The following is a 22,515-nucleotide window of genomic DNA, read 5'->3' as shown; positions in this document are numbered from 1 at the left end:
CTATCATGCAGTTTTATAGCGAAGAAAAATAAATTTCATAGATTAACGGAAAATTATAAATGGATATTTTGTTGAACATTATTTTTAGTAGAAAACTACCTATATAGTCTTTTTTTCATTTTCTTAAAAGTATGCATCATATAAAGAAGCAACCTCGGTTTTGTATAAAATATCGTATATCTTTAAGCTGAGTACCTAAATAAATCACTTCATTGCAAGGGCATACACGTGCATGATCCTGACAAACTATTACATGTAAATTTGAAATATGCTATGCAACTTAAAAACTTCTACGATCCTTCTAAAATCTTACAAATTAATTATTTTTTTAATGAAATTAACCCTGTGACCTTCAAAATTATTTAACATATGCATTATAAATTACGGTTTCTACTAACAAATATTCTTATCTTATAAAGTTCGCACCGATTTTCAAAATCTACGATATAACATCAAGTTATTTTATAATTCAGTTGTGAATTTTGACATGATTATGCCCTTGCAATATTGAATTTTTTAAATGACCTCAAAACCACAAATACATCTGCTTGTACCATGCGACTGCCATATCACGTGACCACTATGAACATAAAATATTGTACTGTTATATATATATTTTAGAAATATATTGCATTTCAGTTACTGTAATTGATTTTAAAAAGGACATGCCAGCTGAATTAACGTATACGTGTTTTCATCACAAAAATTTGCAGATATTTTTATATGCCGCCTTAACTGTACTGCGTTGTCTAACTATATTCTTACGCACTAGAATCCAACTATATATTCATTACTTTCCCCTCAAGATATTCTCTTAACAATTTAATTTTTTTTGAAAGCTTTTTAAAGCATATATGTATACAATTTATTTTTCATTGCCTCCTAGGTACCTTATCCTACCTACATCTTTTTAGAGGTCTGTGTTGCTCTGCCTCCAAGTATTTTTTGAGTACCGAATTGTCGATGAATTTTTCTCCTCTATCCCGATTATGATATTTTTTCCCCAAAAGTACGACAATTTCCCTGGTAGTGAGATTTTTTACCAATATGACATTTGGAACACGGCGGAACATATCTTGTACTGGCTTGTTGCTGTGCAAACTGGCCAAAACTGTTGTCTAAAGACGAAACAGCAATTAATATGACCTTCAATGTTTTTATGGTATGCAAATTATGCATTTGAGAACAGAACACTGGATCTTAAATCACTTAGAACAGCTGTAAAACTGCGCAGCTGCAGACTTATTTTAAAGATTTAAAAATCGTAAAAAGTAACAGAGGAATTCATTGGTGTCTTCTCTACAACCATTTGTTGAGAAAATGGTTGAATTTTGCACATTAATGTAAAAACTTTGCCTCAAAATAGGGTACCATATTTTTATCAGTCGGCATGGGATCTATTTTTTAGAACAAGAACATTGCAGGTTATACTCAAAAGTCCCGTGTCTATTGAGGCACATCCATCGATGCTATATGTTCATCGAAAAAAAAAATGTCAATTCAAAACAATCTGGGCTAATTGTGAAAGACATCTCTATATTAATTCCAGTTGTTTTGTTTTTGTTCTATAAGTATACGTTACGATAATTCTTTTTAGCTGTAGGGTAGGGTCAACAAACCCAATTCCCTTAAATGAAAAACATACATATATTTTTCAATGAAAATATAACTTCAAAGTACCTCCATAGACACGGACATACATATTTCGTGCAAATTGATGGTTTTTGAAACTCATTTTATGAATGATGATACCCTCTTTTGACACTATATTACAACATGAATAAGCCAACATTGGCTTTTTTCTTAACGAATTGTTGTATAGTGAACACAAATGACCATTTCAATTTTTTTCATATTTAAAATCTTAAATTAAGGATTGTAGCTGCGCAGTTGTAAGTGATATTAAAGTGAAATGTCCTGTCATTGTGTGCATTGTTTGCATACCAAACACCATGTTGTACGTCATATTTATTGTTTTTGTATCTTTAAGTAAGTTCTGGACAGAAACAAGCCAGTTAAAGAAATGTTAAAAATTTTATTCTCAAATCTCAAACCTTTTAACAACACGTCTCTGTAAGCGATATCTACTACCTGTCTTATCTAAGATAAGCCTATGTCAACAAAAAACCAGACCAATACAACATGTAACAAGTGCAGTATACAACCTTGGATATAAACAGGTCGGGAGTCCCCAATTTATTTGTTTGGATAAGATTAAGATAACGATAGCACGTAACAGGGACATTTGTCACGAGATACTGTTACAACTTTGGAGCGACATTATCCTGATAACAGCCGGTACTGTTGTTTGAATAACGCATCACAGTCCATTCAACGCATCACATTCATTAAGAATATTTGATGAACAACAGTTTTAAATACACTGCGTCAGTGAGTCCAACTGATGGATATTACATGTGAATCCTTAAATGTGAGTATGATAAAACAAATGATCGTCTATAGTGTAGATACCAATAACCAATATATCCATAAGCTAGGCTTTTACACTTCATCATATAAAATGGAAGTTTCATAGGCATTGAAGAATTGCAATGATATTGTCATCATGTTACGTTAATCAATTCAACTTGGCAACAATAAATAATTGAGTGTATCCACTGTACGCTATCATCCCGAGGTTATGTCATAATGGTACAGCAATGGGCACAACAATAAAGTGGGACAGACAGACGGACGGATAGACAGATGGACGGACGGACGGACAGACAGACGGACTGACAGACGCAGAGGAAAGCTATAGTCCCCTCCGGTGAAAACTGGTAGGGGACTAATAATTATAAATACACCGTTCGTATGTTGACGATGCCGGGGAAGCAACAAATGTAAAAATAAAACTGAAAAATTAATATTTTATTTCATATGTTCATCAGATATCATCCTGGTTGTGGATTTAATAAATACCATGTGAAACCATTGAATACTAGCTATTATTTAGAATAGATAAAATTAGTAATTGTCAGTGCAATTTTGTTTTTGTTTGACATTATTGTGTGTGCGTTATTTTCAGATTTTTTAACTATGGGAGGCACTATAGCAACAAAATAGTCTATTCAGTTTTTTTTTTTAGAACCAGGAGCTACAAACCTGCAGCTACCATTTACAAGAATGTCGTTCAACGAACCGTAATTTATTTCCTATAAACAAAACCTATCAATATGTTATCAAAGTATATATGGTACAACGCGAAGTACTGATAACAAGAGGCCCATTGGCCACATTACTCACCTAAGCAACAATATAGATTATAAAATCAGCCTTAGGGTGTTATATACCAACATATATTGACAATGTATTCTAAAAGATCAGAGGCAGCAAAATGAAGGATATTTTTACCCATTTAGATCGATAATGGTTCCCCGTGTAAGATATGAAAGTACAGGTTTGTTCAAATGCTGTTTATATCGTACAATGGGGTCTACCTGTGGAATTATTTATGTTAGCGAACACGGAACGGAAAGTCGAGAATTTTCTCCAAACCAACTTTGTACAAATTACTACCGGTAAGTTTTTATTTGTGTTTTACATAGATACATTGGATGAGAGGAAGAAAAAGACAAACATGGTCATCAGGCTACATAATTCCTGCTACCTTTGGGCAAGTGGTATGGTATTAAATCATTCTTGAAGTAAATTAATGTGTACTGGTGTCAGATAAAACTTTTGTTAGGGGCCCCTAAAATTGTAAAAACCTTTGGGAGTTGTTTTATGTCAACAAACAACATGTACTGGTACATGTACATGTAGATCTCAGTGATTTCAGAGTGACCAATCATCAGACAGAACCACTCTGCCCTGGACCCACTGGTGACCTTGGGTGACCCCCAGACCCCTTGATATCAAATTGGACCCACTGATGTTTAAAAGATAAATAAATGAAAAAAAGGATTCTTCTTTTGAAAATTTTGTTCACCGGCCAATGTGATTTTAGATCTCATTAGTCTAAAATATTAGTACAATTCAATCTTTAAGTTGACAGACTAAATATTTATGAAAATACATGAATCAATGTTGGCTTTCATTATATACGTAGACAGTTTGAAGAAAAATAAATAAATAAATAATTACTAAATGTCCATTAAAGTGTAAAATATTATGTGAATTATTGTAAACTGGTGGGTTGTATTGTGCAAGGTTGAATTTCTGAATAGATACATGTAAATTAATGTTTCCATTAAAGCATTTACGTACTAGGATATTAAACCTCCATGTGCATGTTATCCTCCATGTGCATGTTATATTTATGTTGAACTTGAGGACAACATCAATTTAAATGTTTATTTAAATACATTCATGAATCAATGTTGACCTTTATTACTTACATGTACATGTATCTAAGCTGGAAGTTAATATGATATTGTCACTGAAATATTTATTTAGGATATAACAGTTTGTAATATTTTGTGGTCTCTTTACAGGTTCCTGGTGTAATGGGATGCAGTAAACTAATTGACTAAAGAAAGAATAAATGTGGTATAGTAGTCATGTATTGTTACTATTACATGTATTATGTAGCTAAACTCTGTATTTCTAGGTCAGCTGAGTCATTCAGGAGACTTATTGCTATCACAAGTTCGTTGTCGTGTGTCATTCATAGACATTATGGTATACATCTCTTAAGTGGGTATGAGGGCAGTAGTCATTGTGTTAGTCCATGGGTAAGAACTGTTGCCCGAGAGCATAGGTCGAGGACATCAATGTCTTACCAAGGAACTGACACTATAACTATTGCCCTCATTGTCGAGGACATCAATTTCTTACCAAGGAACTGACACTATAACTATTGCCCTCATTCCCATCATTTTGAATGATGACTGGTTTGTTAAACAAGGAAAAACATCCGTGTGGTAATGTCAGGGTTGGGATATTGTCTAATTATCTGCCCCTGGGGACTTTCAAATAACCAGGGTAGGGGGATAGCCAATTATATGTCATAAGCCAGTTATTAATATCAATGTATAGTATATATCATTTTGAAAGTTCCCATTATACATATACATGTATTTGATAATTAGGTGTGAATTGTGTTTTGATAAAGTTATAGTCTGTTCTCTACCTAGGGTAAAGGAAAACTGCATTTACATGTATTTTGATATGTTTTACAGTGCTACTGTTGTGGCAAGCGCAGCAAGAATTGCACATACCTTGCATCATTGTCAAGTTAGTGTTATTTAGGTATCAACGGACGTCGGACGTCATAGAATTGGATTGAGAGAGAGGGAGAGAGAGAGAGAGAGAGAGAGAGAGAGAGAGAGAGAGAGAGAGAGAGAGAGAGGGAGGGAGGGTCTCTGTTTGTAGGTGTGTAATTCCCCACTTTCAAATTTAATGGTTTGACTATATGCAGTATCTGCATCAAACTTTTTTGACTGTTCATTTTTTCCCTTTATTCTTTTTTATTTAGTTCAAATTGTCTTACATGCATGCACAGTTAGCTTAAACTGATTGGATCGATATGACAGTAAAGTATGGCTCTTGCTAGTATATATTTATAGAAGCTCTATATAAAAACAAAAACAAAACAAATCATATTTCAGTGAGGCTGGTATCGCAGTCTATACTGATAAAGTTTGTTCACGCATTATGTAAAGATGTTTGATCCACCTCTAAGAGTACATGTTTAATGGAGAAAGTCAGAGATAGTGAGACAAAGAGATTCAGAGTACATGATTGTCAGGAAAGAGAATTGGAGAAAGGAAGAGAGAAAAAGAAAGTACATATTTTGGAGAGAGAGAGAGAGAGAGAGAGAGAGAGAGAGAGAGAGAGAGAAAAGTACATGTTAAACAGTGAATGCTAGAGAAAAGAGAGAGATGAAAGAGAGAAAGAGAAGGTCGGAGATAGAGAGACAAAGAGAGCAAGAGTACATATTGCTCAGGAAAGGGAATTAAAGAAAGAAAGAGAGAAAAAGAAAAAACATTTTGGAGAGAGAGAGAGTACATGAATATTTGCAGTTTTTGAAATGGAATTTGGTATACATGTTGATCATGATAATATCTAGGTCAAGTTCAATATTGGGTACGATCGAGCAATTTTCAACATAGTTATGGCCCTTGTACAAAGAACTATTCCAGTTATTAGCTCACCTGAGCTATAAGCTCAAGTGAGCTTTTCTAAAAACTTTTTGTCTGGCGTCCGTCTGTCTGTTTGTCCATCTGTCTGTCTGTCTGTAAACTTTTTACATTTTTGACATCTTCTCCGGAACCACTTGGCTAATTTCAACCAAACTTGGCACAACACATCATTGGGTAAAGGGGATTCAAGTTTGTTAAAATACAGGGGCACACCTTATTTTAAGGGGAAATAATTAAGATTTATTGAAAATTTACTTCTCAAAAACCAATAGGCCAGAAAAGCAGAAACTTGTGTGGAAGCATCCTCAGATAGTGTAGATTCAAGTGTGTTCAGATCATAGTCCCCGGGGTAAGGTGGGGCCAGTATGGGGAGGTTAACGTTTTACATAGAAATACATAGAGTTAATTTTTGAAAATCTTCTACTGAAAAACAATTAGACCAGAAAAGCTGAAACTTGCATGGAAGCATCCTCAAAAAGTGCAGATTCAAGTTTATTCAAATAATGGTCCCTGGGGGAAAGGTGGGGCCACAATAGAGGGGGGGGGTCAACTTTTTACTTAGAAATATAAAGAGAACTTTCATTTTAACTCTTCTACTCAGAACACGACTGGCCAGAAAAGCTGTAACTTGTGTGAAGTATCATCAGGTAGGGTAGATTCAAGTTTGGTCAAATTATGATCCCTTTGGGTAGGGTAGGGGCACAATAGGGACCGGTTAAATCTTTACAAAGGAATATTATTGTGAAAAATCTTTTTCTAAAAAGAAACATTTTCTTAGAAAAGGTGCAACATTAGTAAAAGCAACCTTAGATAGTGCAGATTCAAATGTGTCAAAATCATATTTTTCAGGAGTGGGATGGATCCACATGGGGTGAGGGGGGTCCAATTTTACAAAGGAAAACATTTTAAATTCACCAAAACTTAAATGTTATAATATTTGGTTTCACTTATATGCAAGCATTTTGACATATTTTTGATTTTTTAAAATTGTTTAGACTTTGGCTTCTGGACAATTCTTGGGCTTCACAAGTTTGATGTAGGTTTATATCCCATTTGAGTTAGATTTTCTTGAGAACTGTAATGCTCAATATGTAAAATGACTATACTGTCATTACTGTGACAAAAAAGGATAAATGATGAACAGAATATCCAGGGAAAAATGATTTTTTTTAAATACAGGTTCTGTTAGACTACATTGTTCATAATTTTTTTTTGTATATTACTCTGTAAACCTGATTTTATGTCGATTGTTGCTCAGGTGAGCAATGTGGCCCATGGGCCTCTTGTTTGCAGTTTCTGCTCATTTTCTTCACAGAGGATGAACATATTGAAATGAAATTTGGTATACCGGTTTATAATGATAATATCTAGGTCAAATTCGATATTAAGGTATCCGATGTACAATTGACCAAAAAATGATGCCCGGTAAGGTATATATTCTATGTACTTGTTTGATAGGTAAGGGTATGTAGTTTCTAAAAATAGATTTTTTCCCGCCAAATCACTATGGGGAAGTAACTCTAGCGCTGCAAATCACGCACGGTAAAATACTACTTTTCTTTGACGAAAACATGTGTAATCATTAATAATATTTACCAAATAAAAATTGCCAACATATTTTAATAAAAATAATGTTTTGAAATAAATTGATTACCTTTATCAATATCTTTTTTTATTTTGAGAATTTTTTTTACAATTACCATGACGTCACGCGATTCCCCCCCCCCCCCACGCCAGCTGTCGCATTCATAATCCAACGCATATTGCCATAACCTGGTAATATTTCTGTTTTCTATTCCTTTACGATTAAGAACTGATAATTTTAGAATTAAAAATCTAAATTGTTGAGGTTTTTTTCATTCAGCAAAGTGTTTGCACAAAAAATATTGTTACTAATACAACGAAGTCGTGAATTGTGGGTCACATGAGGTGTGTAAAGCGTTACGAACAAAGCGTGCGAGAACCGTGTGAAATGTTTTATTAGAATTCATTCAAAACCTTTAACTCGTAGAAAACAATATACATTGTATTATCTTTTACTCAAAGTTGTATTCTTTTTCAACAAAAAAAATTAAGTTAGTTTTAAAATGGAGACTGCCGATAAAGTCTGACTACGATGTTTCCGTATCGGTACAATTGTGGAATGCACAATACATCAACATGCTTTACACAGTTATAACAAATATGAATCAACCATAAATGACACTGTGATGTTGTAATAAGCATGCATTTTTTACACGATAAGATTGTGTACAAATACCACACATATCATCGGACATGGGCTATCTGGCTGAACCTGTCAATCAAATTTTGAGTATTTGATTTCATTGGATGGTGACGCGCCTCTTTTATGTAAACAGCAAAATAAAACGAATTGACTTTAAAGCATGCAGTCGGAATCAGTATCTATTAGTATTATTTGAATAATATAAAATCCAGCGATTTGAACAAGAGTGAAAATGTACCGTTCATGCACATACATGTAATATGAAATGCGAGAGAAGAAAATTGTTTGGAATCCTGATAAAAAAAATTCAATCAATAATTAGAAATTCCATTATTTGACTCTTGTTAACTTGATTTACGGAAAATAACAAGGAGATGTTTAAACACAATAATTATAATAAACGTATACAAGCATTTTAACCATGAAATCCGTATGCATGGTACTTATTAAAATAGTTAGTAGCAAATACGCCGTTATACAAATGTGAAGTCCGAAACACTCTGTATGTATAATGGAATTAGGTATACAAAAAATTGAACTAATTGAATAGGGCCATACAATTACCAGATTACCCTAAAGTTATGTACAGTCACAATATCTACGAAATCAATGATTAAAACGACCTACTCAGTATTTATCGACGAAATACGTGACTTGTGCACTGCAAACTTTATAAATTAGGGTTTTTGTCCTTCACGTTATTGGATGAGCGCAGCGGGAAAAAAATAACGTCATGTAACGGCAAATGACGTAAAGCTGCTACAACGTCACAATCAGCGTAAGGGGGAAAAGTTAAAATAACTCGTTTTAAAATTAAGAAAAAAAAATATTGCCTGACTTTATGCATCAATTGTTTATTCTTTATTGTTTATTATGTTAGATAAAAAATATTGCGACTTTTTGAAAATTTATTTCAAGCTCCGTAGTCTACCGAGCTCATCCCGGAAAATCTCGAGCTCTCAGGCTCAATTGTACATCGGATACCTTAAGTACGATTGAACAATTTTCAACAGAGTTATGGCCCTTGGACTTAGAAAATTTCCCGCTATTTGCAGTTTCCGCTCATTTTCTTCACAGAGGATGATTTATATGTACATTGAAATGAAATTTAGTATACAGGTTTATCATGATAATATCTAGTTCAAGTTTGATATTAGGTACGATCAAGCCATTTTGGACAGAGTTATGGCCCTTGGACATAGATAAATTCCCATTTTTTGTAGTTTCCGTTCATTTTCTTTGTGGTTGTTTCCAAGGGAGGGGGGCATTAATTACATTTGGTATACATGTTTATCATGATCATATCGAGGTCATGTTCGATATTGGGTACAAAAGAGCAATTTTTGACAGGGCAAGGCTCTTGGACATAGAACAATTCCAGTACTAGTTATTTGGAGTACCCGCTCATTTTTTTCACAGAGGGTAAACCGTTGCCATAGTAATCAAGGCTTAAGATGGAACAATAGCAACACTTACCTTCTTTGAAGCCATATTAGAAAGTTTTGCCCACTAATGTAAACAATCAAAGACATAAAACAGCCTTTGTCCTATTTTCAATTATTTAATTATATCAGAAAATTGATGGAGAAACCAATACTTTTAAAATGTTACCATTGAAACTGTAACAAAATTTTGAAACCAGTTTTTTGTGATTTTTCAATATGCTGAAATGGGAAACTGTTCAATTTTTACATCCATATCAATGTCCATGCTATATATACTTTCTTATGAAAATTGACATCGGTTGCTATGGCAATAAGGCAAAAAAAAAGGATTGACCGGAAATCGGAGACTTCACTTTATTAATTCATCTTCACAGTATTAGCTTGTCTTTAACATAGCACTTTAGATGTATATTGATTTTGCTCTGCATCAATCTCGTAAACTTATTAAAAAGACAATAGGTTTTGAAACTTGAACATATATTAAGAAAATAACAGTATAATAGTTTGAGGTCTCTTTACAGGTTCCTTGTGTATCAATAAAGAGTGGAGTGATGGAGCAAAGAAAGAGTTTATGTGGTATAGTATTCATGTAATATCACTATGTTTGTGTAGCTATATAGTATTCCTGTAAAATCACTATGTTTAGTATTCCTGTAAAATCACTATGTTTGTGTAGCTATACTTTGTAATTTTAGGTCACCTGAGTCATTCAGGAGACCCATTGCTATCACAAGTTTGTTGTCGTGTGTCATTCATAGACATTATAGTATTCATCTTTTAAATGGGTATGAGAGCAGTAGTCATTGTGTTAGTCCTGGGGTAAGATATGTTGCCCGAAGGCCTAGGTCGAGGACTGCATCAATTTCTTACCAAGGAACTGACAATATAACTATTGCCCTCATCCCCATCTGATGGTAGATCTGTACAAAAAGATAACATATCCTAGTGGTAATGTCAGGGTTGGGATATTGTCCAATTATCTTCTGGGAGAGATTCAAACAATCAGCCAGGGTGAGGGGGATACCCAATCATATGTCATAGGCCAGTAGTTAATAGAATAACCTCATATGTGATTTGGAAAGTTCTCATTTTACATATATTAAAAAAGTAAAAGCAGCAAGAGTACAAGAGTTTAGCTGAGAGAGAGAGAGAGAGAGAGAGAGAGAGAGAGAGAGAGAGAGAGAGAGAGAGAGAGAGAAAGAGAGAGAGAAAGAGAGAGAGAGAGAAATAGAGTTCGTATTAGTTAGACAAACAGTTAAAGTCTGTTCTCTACCTGGGGTAAAGACAAAACTGCATTTTACATGTAGTTTATCAATTATCCATTGTAAATAAGAGCTCAGTTTATATAGTGTCACATTTCACAAAAAAGTTACAATAGGATCAGACAAAATGCAAATTTTGGGTAAGCCTATATACTTCTCTAAAACAGACCTAAAACTAAGTCATTGTTATGTTGGAGAAAGGAACAAAGAGTACATGTTTAGCAGAAAAAGTCAGAGAGAGAGAGAGAGAGAGGGGGGGTGAACAAACATCTGTTTGATAGAGAAATAGACACAGAAAGTTGGCATATATGTGGGTAGGACTGGGAGAAATGTCTGAAAATACTAAATATCTAAGAGATAGAGAGAGAGGGAGAGAGAGAGAGATTAATAAAGAATGTCAGAGAAAGTGAGACAAAGAGAGAAAAAGTACATGTTGATCAGAAAACTGAAAGAGAGAGATAGAAAGAGAAACAAAGAGAAAGTCCATATTATGGAGAGAGAGAGAGAGAGATAGAGAGAGAGGGGGGTATGTACATACGTCTCATTGAGAGGGAAATAATACCCCAAAGGCGGGGAATACATGTTGGAAAGACTGGAATAAAGAACACTTCTATTTCCTTAACAGAGAATGTCTGAAAATAGTAAACATTCGAGAGAGAGAGAGAGAGAGAGAGAGAGAGAGAGATAATGTATAATGAAGAATAACAGAGATAGAGAGAGAGCAAGGGTACATGATCGCTAGAAAAGTGAATGAAAGAGAGAGGGAGAAAGTACATATTTTGGAGAGAGAGAGGCAGAGAGTGGGAGAAAAAGAGCAAGAGTACATGTTAAACAAATGATAGAGAGAGAGATAGAGAGAGAGAGAGAAAGAGAGAGAGAGAGTGAACATACATCTGTATGATAGAGAAATAGACACAGAAAGCTGGCATATATGTGGGTTGGACTGGGAGAAAGAGATGTGTTTTTCCTTGAGAAAGTCTGAAAATACTAAATATCTAAGAGAGAGAGAGAGAGAGAGAGAGAGAGAGAGAGAGAGAGAGAGAGAGAGAGATAGCTTAATGAAGAATGTCAGAGATAGTAAGACAAAGAGAGCAATATACATGTTGTTCAGGAAAGGGCATTAGAAAAAAAGAGAAAGAGAAAGTACATATTTTGGAGAGAGATAGTGGTAGAGTGAGAGAAAGAGCAAGAGTACATGTTAAACAGTGACTGTTACACAGAGAGAAAGAGAGAATGTTTAATGAAGAATGTCAGAGATAGAGAGACTAAGAGAGCAAGAGTACATGTTGATCAGAAAGTGGAATGAGAGAGAGGTAGAGAAAGGAAGAGAAGGTACATATTAAGGAGAGAGAGAGAGAGGAGAGAGAGAAAATGTTAAAAGCAGAATGTCAGAGAATCAAATAATAAAACAAAGAGAGAAAGAGTACATGTTGGTCAGGAAGGAATTAGAGACAGAAAGAAAGAGAAACAAAAAGAGATGACATATTTTGAGAGAGAGAGAGAATGATTAATGAATAAGGTCAGAGATAGTGAGACAAAGAGAGCAAGAGTACATGTTGCTCATGAAGGAGAAATACAGACAGAAAGAGACAGAAAATACATATTTTGTTGCGAGGGATAGAGTGAGAGAAAGTTAACAAGTTAATGTTATACATGTAGAGAGAGAGAGAGAGAGAGAGAGATATATATATATTTTTAGCAGTAAATGTATGATACAGATAGAGAAAAATGAGAGTGGGAGAAAGTCACCAATGTTTAGCAGAAAATGTCAAAAAGAATTTTTTTCAAAGTTTTAACCCAAAAAAAATTATCTTCTGGTCAAGTGTTTTGATTATCTGATGATAATAGACCATTATTTATCTATGAATCAAAATATATTGTTTTTTCAAAATAAAGTCTGGTTTAAATTGATATATTCCTTACACTCAAAATGATATTATATAATGCATGTAATGATATTTTATAAATTAATTATATTATAAAATAATTTTTAAAGAATGTGGTTGACATAATTCTAAAACATTTTATTTTTATTTAACAGGTTGTGATTCAAAGATATAGACATGGACACATCAAGCTCTATATATAGTACGCATAAGTGTTCTAAGTGTCCGGGGGACACAGAGTACCATTGTGTATCGTGTCCGTGTGATCTGTGTCCCCAGTGTAAAGAGAACCATGTAAAAGATCTCCAAACAATAGACCATGATGTTGTGTCACACCGTGATAAAATCAACTACATCCCAACACAAGAGATCTGTGTGAGACATCCTAGCCATGTTTATACAAAGTACTGTGAACCTTGTCAAGTTCCTTGCTGTAATAATTGCCAACAACATAGAAAACACAAGAAGATCGATGTAAAAACAACCTATAAAACAAAGCGACAACAACTCAGAGGAACCATTCACACCATCAGAAGTGACGCTCTCTTTTACAGACCTGTTCTCCTGCCACGAATCACAGATGACATCAAAACCTGTCACACAGAATTCTCCCTCTATCAATCAGCGATGTTACCAAAGGCCCAGACACTGAAGCATCTCATTAACAAAGTGAGAAAAGATTTTAAGTACAATGTGTTTTGTGACTTTGATTTCAAACACAGATGTTTAAAACAGATGATAGAAATGAGCAGACATATTGTCAGCCTTCAGGAATATGAACTCAGATATGTACAGCCAGCATTCACATTCAGTGCGCTACAATTCCTCTCCTTCACAAAGACAGCCCTCCCCCAGATACATCTTACACTCCACACCAGCCAGCTCTCCATGACTGAGTCACTCAACAAGGAGGATGTGATGGAGTCACTGAGTGCAATCCAAATCACAGAGAGAGGAAACCGACGCATAGGAAACCAGTGTCTGCTGAAACTGACGTCTGGTGCTGAGTTCCATCAATCTCTCACAGTGACAGGTGTTGATTGTTGTCATCACATTTCCTGTGTGACATCAGACCGGGTCTGGGTCAATGGTGATAAAAAGAATCTCATGTTGACAGACACAACAGGTGTCCCTCTACATCGTGTGGAGGATTCATGTAGTAATTTATATGGATTACACACAGTGAACAGTGAGAGTGAACTGATTTATAGAGATAGGAATTATAACATCAACAAACTGTCAAAGGATATGAAAACAACCACCACATTTATAGAGGGAACAGACTCTACATGGATACCACGGTGTGTGTACTGGTCCCCATCCACTGGGGATCTACTGGTCGGGATGTATAACTATAGGACAGAGACAGGCAAGGTAACCCGGTACAACCAGAGTGGACAACTCACACAAACCAAAAAGAAGAACAACACCACAGGACAGAGACTGTATAGATATCCTAACTATATAACAGAGAACAACAATGGGGATGTCGTGGTGTCTGACTCTAGTGCTGTAGTGGTGACGGAGTGTGGAGGAAGACATCGTTTCTCCTACACAGGACATCCATCAGGATCAGGACTACGGCCACGTGGAATCTGTACTGACCCGCTGTCACACATCCTGGTGTGTGATTATACAACCGAAACAGTACAGATGATAGACAGGGACGGTCAGTTCCTGTCACATCTACTGATAAGACCATCAGGGATATTCAGACCATGGGGCCTGAGTTATGATGTCAACACTCACCGTCTCTGGGTCGGATCAGCGTCCAACAACACGGTGGTTATTTACAGGTATATCACCAGACAGGACGCTCTGACAGGTAAGTCTGAGTCATTATCATTGTAAATTATATAATATGTAGTTACAGTTCAGACATATATAGGATGTATTCTTTATCATTTTTCGATATAATGTGAGTATATATTTATTTATAAACAATCAACATCGCATACTGAGATGTAAATACATTACATGTCTGTTAAAAAATTGACTCATCAGATATATGTATATGTTTTTCAGTAATAAATGGATGAATTAATTAATACATGTATATATGTTTATTATTAGTTTTTAATGATAATTGATTCATTACAACGGACAAACATTGCTGTAACAATCATTATACAAGATGTGATGTTTGTAATCAATCTGTTCCATCTGACTGTTTGTGTCTGATGTTTGTAGATCTGAATCCAGCCACTGCTGATGTGATGGAGTCACTGAGTGAAATCCCAACCACATGGACAGAAAAACCACAGCAAGGAAACCAATGTCTGCTGAAACTGATGTCTCCCCCCGAGTTACTTCCCTCTCTCACAGTGACTGGTGTTTATGAGTGTTATCACATTTCCTGTGTGACATCAGACCGGGTCTGGGTCAGTGATAGAAACAATCTCATGTTGACAGACACAACAGGTGTCCCTCTACATCGTGTGGAGGATTCATGTCGTGGTAATGGATTACACACAGTGAACTGTGAGAGTGAACTGATTTATATAGATAGGAATTATAACATCAACAAACTGTCAAAGGATATGAAAACAACCACCACATTTATAGAGAGAATAGACTATACATGGGAACCATGGTGTGTGTACTGGTCCCCGTCCACTGGGGATCTACTGGTCGGGATGTATAACGATGATACAGAGACAGGCAAGGTAACCCGGTACAACCAGAGTGGACAACTCAAACAAACCATACAGAACGACACCACAGGACTGGGGCTGTATAGAAAACCTAACTATATAACAGAGAACAACAATGGGGATGTCGTGGTGTCTGACTCTAGTGCTGTAGTGGTGACGGAGTGTGGAGGAAGAAATCGTTTCTCCTACACAGGACATCCATCAGGATCAGGACTACGGCCACGTGGAATCTGTACTGACCCGCTGTCACACATCCTGGTGTGTGATTATACAACCGAAACAGTACAGATGATAGACAGGGACGGTCAGTTCCTGTCACATCTACTGATAAGACCATCAGGGATATTCAGACCATGGAGCCTAAGTTATGATGTCAACACTCACCGTCTCTGGGTCGGATCACGGGACAACAACACGGTGGTTATATACAGGTATATCACCAGACAGGACGCTCTGACAGGTAAGTCTGAGTCATTATCATTCACATTAATTAGATATAGATAACTAAGACACACAGTCCTTGTTAATTATCAGTCAATAAGATACATGTAAGACATGTTTATATGTGTGATTGTTTGTCAATATAAAAAGCTCATTGTTACAGGGTTAGCTGTATCTATTTCATTAATTAGATGTACAGTCACATGTCATTGTATTTACTTGATTAGAATATAATGTCATTGTAATTAATATGCTGACACATGTATTTGACTATTTGTGATTCATTATTTTGTTACAAGTTAATTCAATTGGTTTAATTAATTAGATAAATATTAAAGCATGTGTCAATGTAATCAGGTTAAACTTTTAATTTGTAGATGTAGCTCTATCATTACATAACATGTATGATTTTAATTAACAGTTAATTAATGACTTGTTGTAGATGAACACACACCCCGTCCTGATTGGGACAGCTCAACACCAGCCGTAGAATGGAGATAGCTTGGATATTGACAGGTTGTAAATGTTTCTGTACAAATCTAGTCTGCTCTCAAAACCACACATGTTGTTTGTCACTTTGTTCAACATCTGCAGCTGAAATTGACCTGTGTATAATTCACATGGACTGTAATACTGACTCCTGTTTATTTCACACTTTGTGATCATCCAAACATGGCTGTCTGTTGCTGAGTGTGGAATGTTATACCAATTTTACTTTGCTTAAAATGAATTATCATCAACAAAAAATAAATATTTATATGAAGTCTACAAAAACTGGATGTAAAAAAATATGAATGATTAAAATTTGTAATAGATCTTTATCAATTTGAACATTTATGGTTATCATGCCCCCGCTCTGAAGGAGAGGGGGGTATACTGTTTTACCCTTGTGTGTCTGTCTGTCTGTACGCCCTTTTGTACATTCGTCTGTCTGTCTGTAAGAAAAAATTTTGTCGCATTTTTCTCAACAACTGATCGTTGCCGATGCATACAATTTCAATACACTCTTTGTTTAGGCATGCTATACGTTGATATATATGTTTGTACCTGTTAAATGACAACTTTTGTTTATTTTTTGCCTTAATTTTCAAACAAATTTTCGTAAAGAATTTCTCAGCAACTATTGATCGCATATGCTTGAAATTTTAACACATTCTTTGTGTAGGCATGCCACACGCTCGGATCTATTTTTGTACCAATTGGACGTCAACTTCCTGTTTAAGTCGACTTTGCTTATTTTGTATATTTACATAAGAGCGGGGGTATTACTAGTGAGCATTGGCTCACAGATATCTGAGTAATATCATGTTGGTGTTGATCACTAACTAAATCATTCATTAGTTTATTATGTTTCTTGTAGATGGGCCGATTTTACCTGACCATGAGGGGAGAAAATAGAACACCTTCCTTGAAATCCTTACCGAGGAAGACAAAACAGACATTGCCTACGTAGACCACTCACTGCAATATGACGTCATTATCTTCAAGTACGCACTGACCCGAGTCACTCAAGTCACCTATTACAATTTGTCTTTATCTGTCATCGTGTGGTGTGTGTCATGCGTCTTTCCTTTACAAATTTACATGTTAAACTTCTTCTTGAAAACTACACGGCCAATTGTTACCATATTTGATGTGAAACATTACTACAATAAGAAGAATTCAAATTGAATATAACTGGATTATCTGCTGAGTGACCGATATCTGGACTTGTTTTAAATAGCGCGCCATGATTTGAACCTGTGTTCTGTGTACATGAACTATACAGTAATTACTTATTTTTCTGTCTTATCATTTTATTTCACAGTATGTTATGTGTTTAAAATAGTAATCTGTCATTTTACATTGATATCAATTTTTTGAACCGAGTTTTCCAAAGGAGAAATCCAGTTATTGAAATGGTGAAAGGGGCACGCCGGCGGGCAGCTGCGAGAAGGGTACCTCTTTTGTACTGCAAATCAATTGTACATATATAAGAGATGTGCATACAACTTGGATTTTTTGTTGTTGTAAATTTATATTAAAACAATACCAGCTGTTGAACTTGGTCAATTTTAAGCAGAATATTCCATATAGGGTACCCCCATTGTACGGATAACTCTTCATAACTCTTCATACAGTTTTTAAGATAGGTAGTTGTTGTCTTGTAGATCAATTGTACATATATCAGAGATGTGCATATAACTTGGATTAATTTTATATTTTGATTATTTATGTGTACATAAACTCTACAGTAATTAGTTTTCATACTCCCTTACAAGGCTTATCAATTATATCTTAGTATGAGTGTAGTAAATTCTTATCTGACAGTATGTATTTAATTCTTTTGAATGCTTTTATAATACCCAGTAATTGAGTGATGGGAAAAAGATGTTACTTAAAATTTGGGCTTATATCTGATGATTATTTTATTTTTCCTAATTGCAAAGAATAAATTTGTTTATTGATTAAACATCACATTCAACGGGGAGTAACTCAAATTTGAGTTCTTCAATTACAAACGAATAAAGAGTTATTCCCCTTTTTGTAATATTTTTTAGATAGTTTCACCTAGAACTGGTTGTTGACCCCTGACATGTTTTTCTCTGAAAGTTAATTAAATATCAGTAAATATAATTGTAAGATTTTTAAGAATGCCCTTAATAAGAATGTTATTGGTGGATTTAGCACATTTCTTTATATTGATCATGTAAATAGAAAACTCGTGTTTATGTAAATAGTTTTTGAACAATATTGTAACTAAGTTAAAGTGTACTGCTTTTTTTTTTTCTTCAAATTTTTTTTCTGTCTATTTACGTTAACCTTGAATTACATAATACTTATATACACATTATTGTTGGTGAGTTGTAGCAAGCTGTAGATAGAACTCAATAAATGTGATATTTATTCATAGTTTTGTCTTTTTTGTTAGTAAGACAGTACTGTAATATTTGGAACAAAAAAGAAGATTATGATACAGTAACTTTATGTACAAGAACAAGACAATTATTCGTTGGGGCGAACCAAATAACTGACAAACCAATCTTCTTTTGGATTCACTATAGTTAGATGTCAATAGAGAATAGTCAATAATAAATTACCAAATGGATTTTCCATCCAAGTACCCAAAGTTGTTTCAAGATTTTCATTTTGACTGACAGGTTAAATTCTGGGTATTAGTATAAAAACTGTTATATTGATAACATATCTGTCCTAAGCTGAAGATTAATCCATAATTGTAACATGATCGTGCAATAAATTCTGTTATATAAACTTTACTATTATATAAATAGTGCCTGTTTGGGAGGGTAACTGTCGAAATTGACACCCTGAGACAACCATTGTCAACCGACGCGAAACGAAGGTTGACACTGGTTGTCTCGGAGTATCAATGTGAACAGTCACCCTCCCAAATAGGCACTATTTATTTATTATACTGAATGTCTTAATTTAAACAAAAAAATACTGCTTTTATATTGAAATGAATGCTACGGCGAACCGTACGCGCATAATTTACGCACATGTAACAATTCGTTGTGTTACCCAATGCTTTTCATCATAAATACTGAAATCTAATTAGTCAAGATGCAGTTGATAGTCCGTTCTTTTACCCTCAGCATTAGCAACAGACCTGACAACGGGTAACACAACCAATTGTTACATGCGCGTAATTTATACGCGTTCGGTTCGACGTAGAATTCACGTCATTTCTACATAAAAGTAACTGAGTTTTCTTTTGAATGAAGACATTTAGTATAATAACATAAATAGTGCCTGTTTGGATGGAAACAGTTGAATTTGACACCCCTCGAAAACCATTGTCAACCTCCGCCTCGTGACAGTTGACCATGGTTTTCTCGGGGTGTCAACTGTTATCCTTTTAAACAGGCACTATTTATATAACATAATGTTACACGGAATGAGGAACTTTTACGTTTAAACTTTGAACCTGTAATTGCGCAATATAACTGCATATACATGTAACGTTACACATAATTATGCACTTTAACCGCATATACCGTCACAGGCAATCACGCACTTTGCGCATACACTTTTACACGCAAAGAGGTACTTTAACACATCTACCGATACATACAATCAATCACTTAAAGGCATAAACAGTTACATGCAATTATGTACTTTTACGCACATACCTTTACACACTATCGCACACTTTAACACATATACCTTAACACCCAATCACATACTTTAATGTGCATACTGTTACACACAAGCACTTTAACCGAATTATACCGTTACACGCGATTGCACACTTGGCTCATAACCGTTTGTTGCAATTACGCACTTTAACACAGATACCATTACACGCAGTCACAAACTTAAATGCAGATACTTATACTTGCAATCACACACGTAAACGTTTATTCCACTACATGCAATCACACATACCGTTCCATACAATCACACACTTCAACACATATACGGTTACACACAATCACACACTTAACTACATATATCATAACAAGAAATCAAGTACTTTAACAGTTATACTGTTACACACAATAGCACACATTAAGGAGCGCGGCAGTACTCCTGCTCTATTACGTTGGTGCCCAACAAAATGACCCACGTGGAGAGGTTTAGAGAGTCTAGTGTGAGATTTCTATGGGATAGAAATTTTAAAAAAAGCGGGGGATGGAAATTGATAATACTGTGTGTATATACTGCATGCCGCACTCCTACTACATGTAGCACAAGCTAGTGGGTTAACCCTTTAGGGAAAAGCCTACCAATTATTTTCCCATAGAACTCTATACAAACCTTAGGACCTCTCAGTACTTTACTATGACAATAGCAGCCAAATCTTTGGTATCATTTGAAACTTCATTTTAAGCACTTTCAGAAATTTCCAAAAAAATACATGGTCCCGTGGCGTTTATAGGTCAAATCTGCACTTGTTTACAACTTAGAGCGATCAGCAGTAAATGGCACCCTGCATAAAAAAATATAGCACACATTAAGGAGCGCGGCAGTTCTCCTGAGGCCTGTTCAACAGAGCGGGTGCTCGCGAGCGCTCGCCAAAATTCCCTATACCCGCAACACAAATTTTGGCGAGCGCACGCTGGCGCTCTCTCTGCTGAACACACCTTTGCTCTATTACATTGGTGCCCAACAAAATGACCCACGTGGAGAGGTTTAGAGCGTCTCGTGTGAGGTTTATGGGATAGAAATAAAAAAGGGGGAATGGAAAGTGTAATGGTGAATATATAAAAGGCTCAGTACTGCCGCGCTCCTACTAGCACTAGCTAGTGGTTAAACCCCTTAGCTCAGTCGTTTTTAAACTGAAGGGTCCAGAGTTCGAGCCTAGTTGTGGCCCTTACAGATGTTAAGTACTTTGTATGAACGACACACTTATTTGATATGCACGTGAAACAGAGCAGCAGAATATGTGTATGTGAAAGATACGGATACCTGGGAAATTCTTTCAAAGAACAAACCCGCTTTCTATGTTCATTTGATTGTAGTTTCCTTTATTTATGTCCTAATTCACCCGTTCAAACGAACATAAAATATGTATAAACTAAAGCTCAAAACACCGATATATAGGTACAGCTCGCGCGAGTACAACATACTTTTTTTATTACAGTATATACATGTACAAACAAATTTCCATTTTCCTTCATTCAACATTCTAGAATATAAAAAAAAACATATTATAAACATCAATATCATCAAAATAACAAATTGACTTGGTGGGTGGGTGGGGGTCTGTTGTACGATAGGCAGTGAATTCTCCAATAACTTCTACTACTTTAAGCACGTACCCAGGTAACTTTCGATACGCTTAAGTAACTTAATTTACGACCAATCACAGATTGGATATAAATATAACAACAACATTCAAACACGTGTTACTTGTATCATTTATAAATATATTTACGTTTACATAGATATAATTGTAATGTTTAGACGATGCGTTAAGCTGTGTTGATGTCCGTGTCACCTGAATGCTTTGAATGCCTGAATGTAACTTTCTAGACCGGTATATATATACTCCAGTGGCAGTTAAAGCTGAAAACCGTTCATAAGTAGACACCATTACACAGAAAGCTGGTAGGTAAACCCTTCGATTTCGTTATTCTCCTTGCTTTAAAAAAGTTGATAACTTCATCATGATCGAGTACCACGCCAAAACAAGATGTACGTTCACACAGGTGAGACCTCTACAGCGATGTACCTTGAACTGTTAAGAGGTTTGTCCCTTATATAAGGGCTGCAGGGACAGCATTGATGAAAGAGAAATATGGCGGAAAGTGCATATTGACGAGCGGTGTTCTGCTTTTAGGAGCCATCAAAACTAATACGCGACCAAATACTGATATGAATTCGTGTCAGTTTTACAACAACATACAGTAGAATGGACCTTTTACATTAACAATAACAGAGAGGAACTGTATCACCATACACCCAGTAGGATAGATCTTATACAAGAGCAACAGACACGAGCTGTGTCACCATACGACACACAGTAGGATAGATCTTATACAAGAGCAATAGACACGAGCTGTGTCAC

At 35.4% G+C, this 22,515-nt stretch overlaps 1 protein-coding gene across 1 annotated transcript in view; it reads left to right on the top strand.

The window, feature by feature from the left end:
• The first annotated feature begins 10,279 nt into the window (after nucleotides 1–10,279).
• The window catches only part of LOC128171011 (uncharacterized), a 511,120-nt gene continuing 498,884 nt past the window's right edge, over nucleotides 10,280–22,515 (top strand). The window contains exons 1-3 of the mRNA XM_052836776.1: nucleotides 10,280–10,334; nucleotides 13,062–14,731; nucleotides 15,097–16,020. Of these exons, the coding sequence (XP_052692736.1) occupies nucleotides 13,084–14,731; nucleotides 15,097–16,020 (2,572 nt within the window). The 5' untranslated portion in view covers nucleotides 10,280–10,334; nucleotides 13,062–13,083. The remainder of the gene's footprint in view (nucleotides 10,335–13,061; nucleotides 14,732–15,096; nucleotides 16,021–22,515) is intronic.

The sequence above is a fragment of the Crassostrea angulata genome, chromosome 2 (assembly GCF_025612915.1).
Source record: "Crassostrea angulata isolate pt1a10 chromosome 2, ASM2561291v2, whole genome shotgun sequence".
In the NCBI taxonomy this organism is placed as follows: Eukaryota; Metazoa; Mollusca; class Bivalvia; order Ostreida; family Ostreidae; genus Magallana; species Magallana angulata.
Note: the sequence above shows the minus strand (reverse complement) of the source record. Positions and strands in the feature narration are given on the sequence as shown.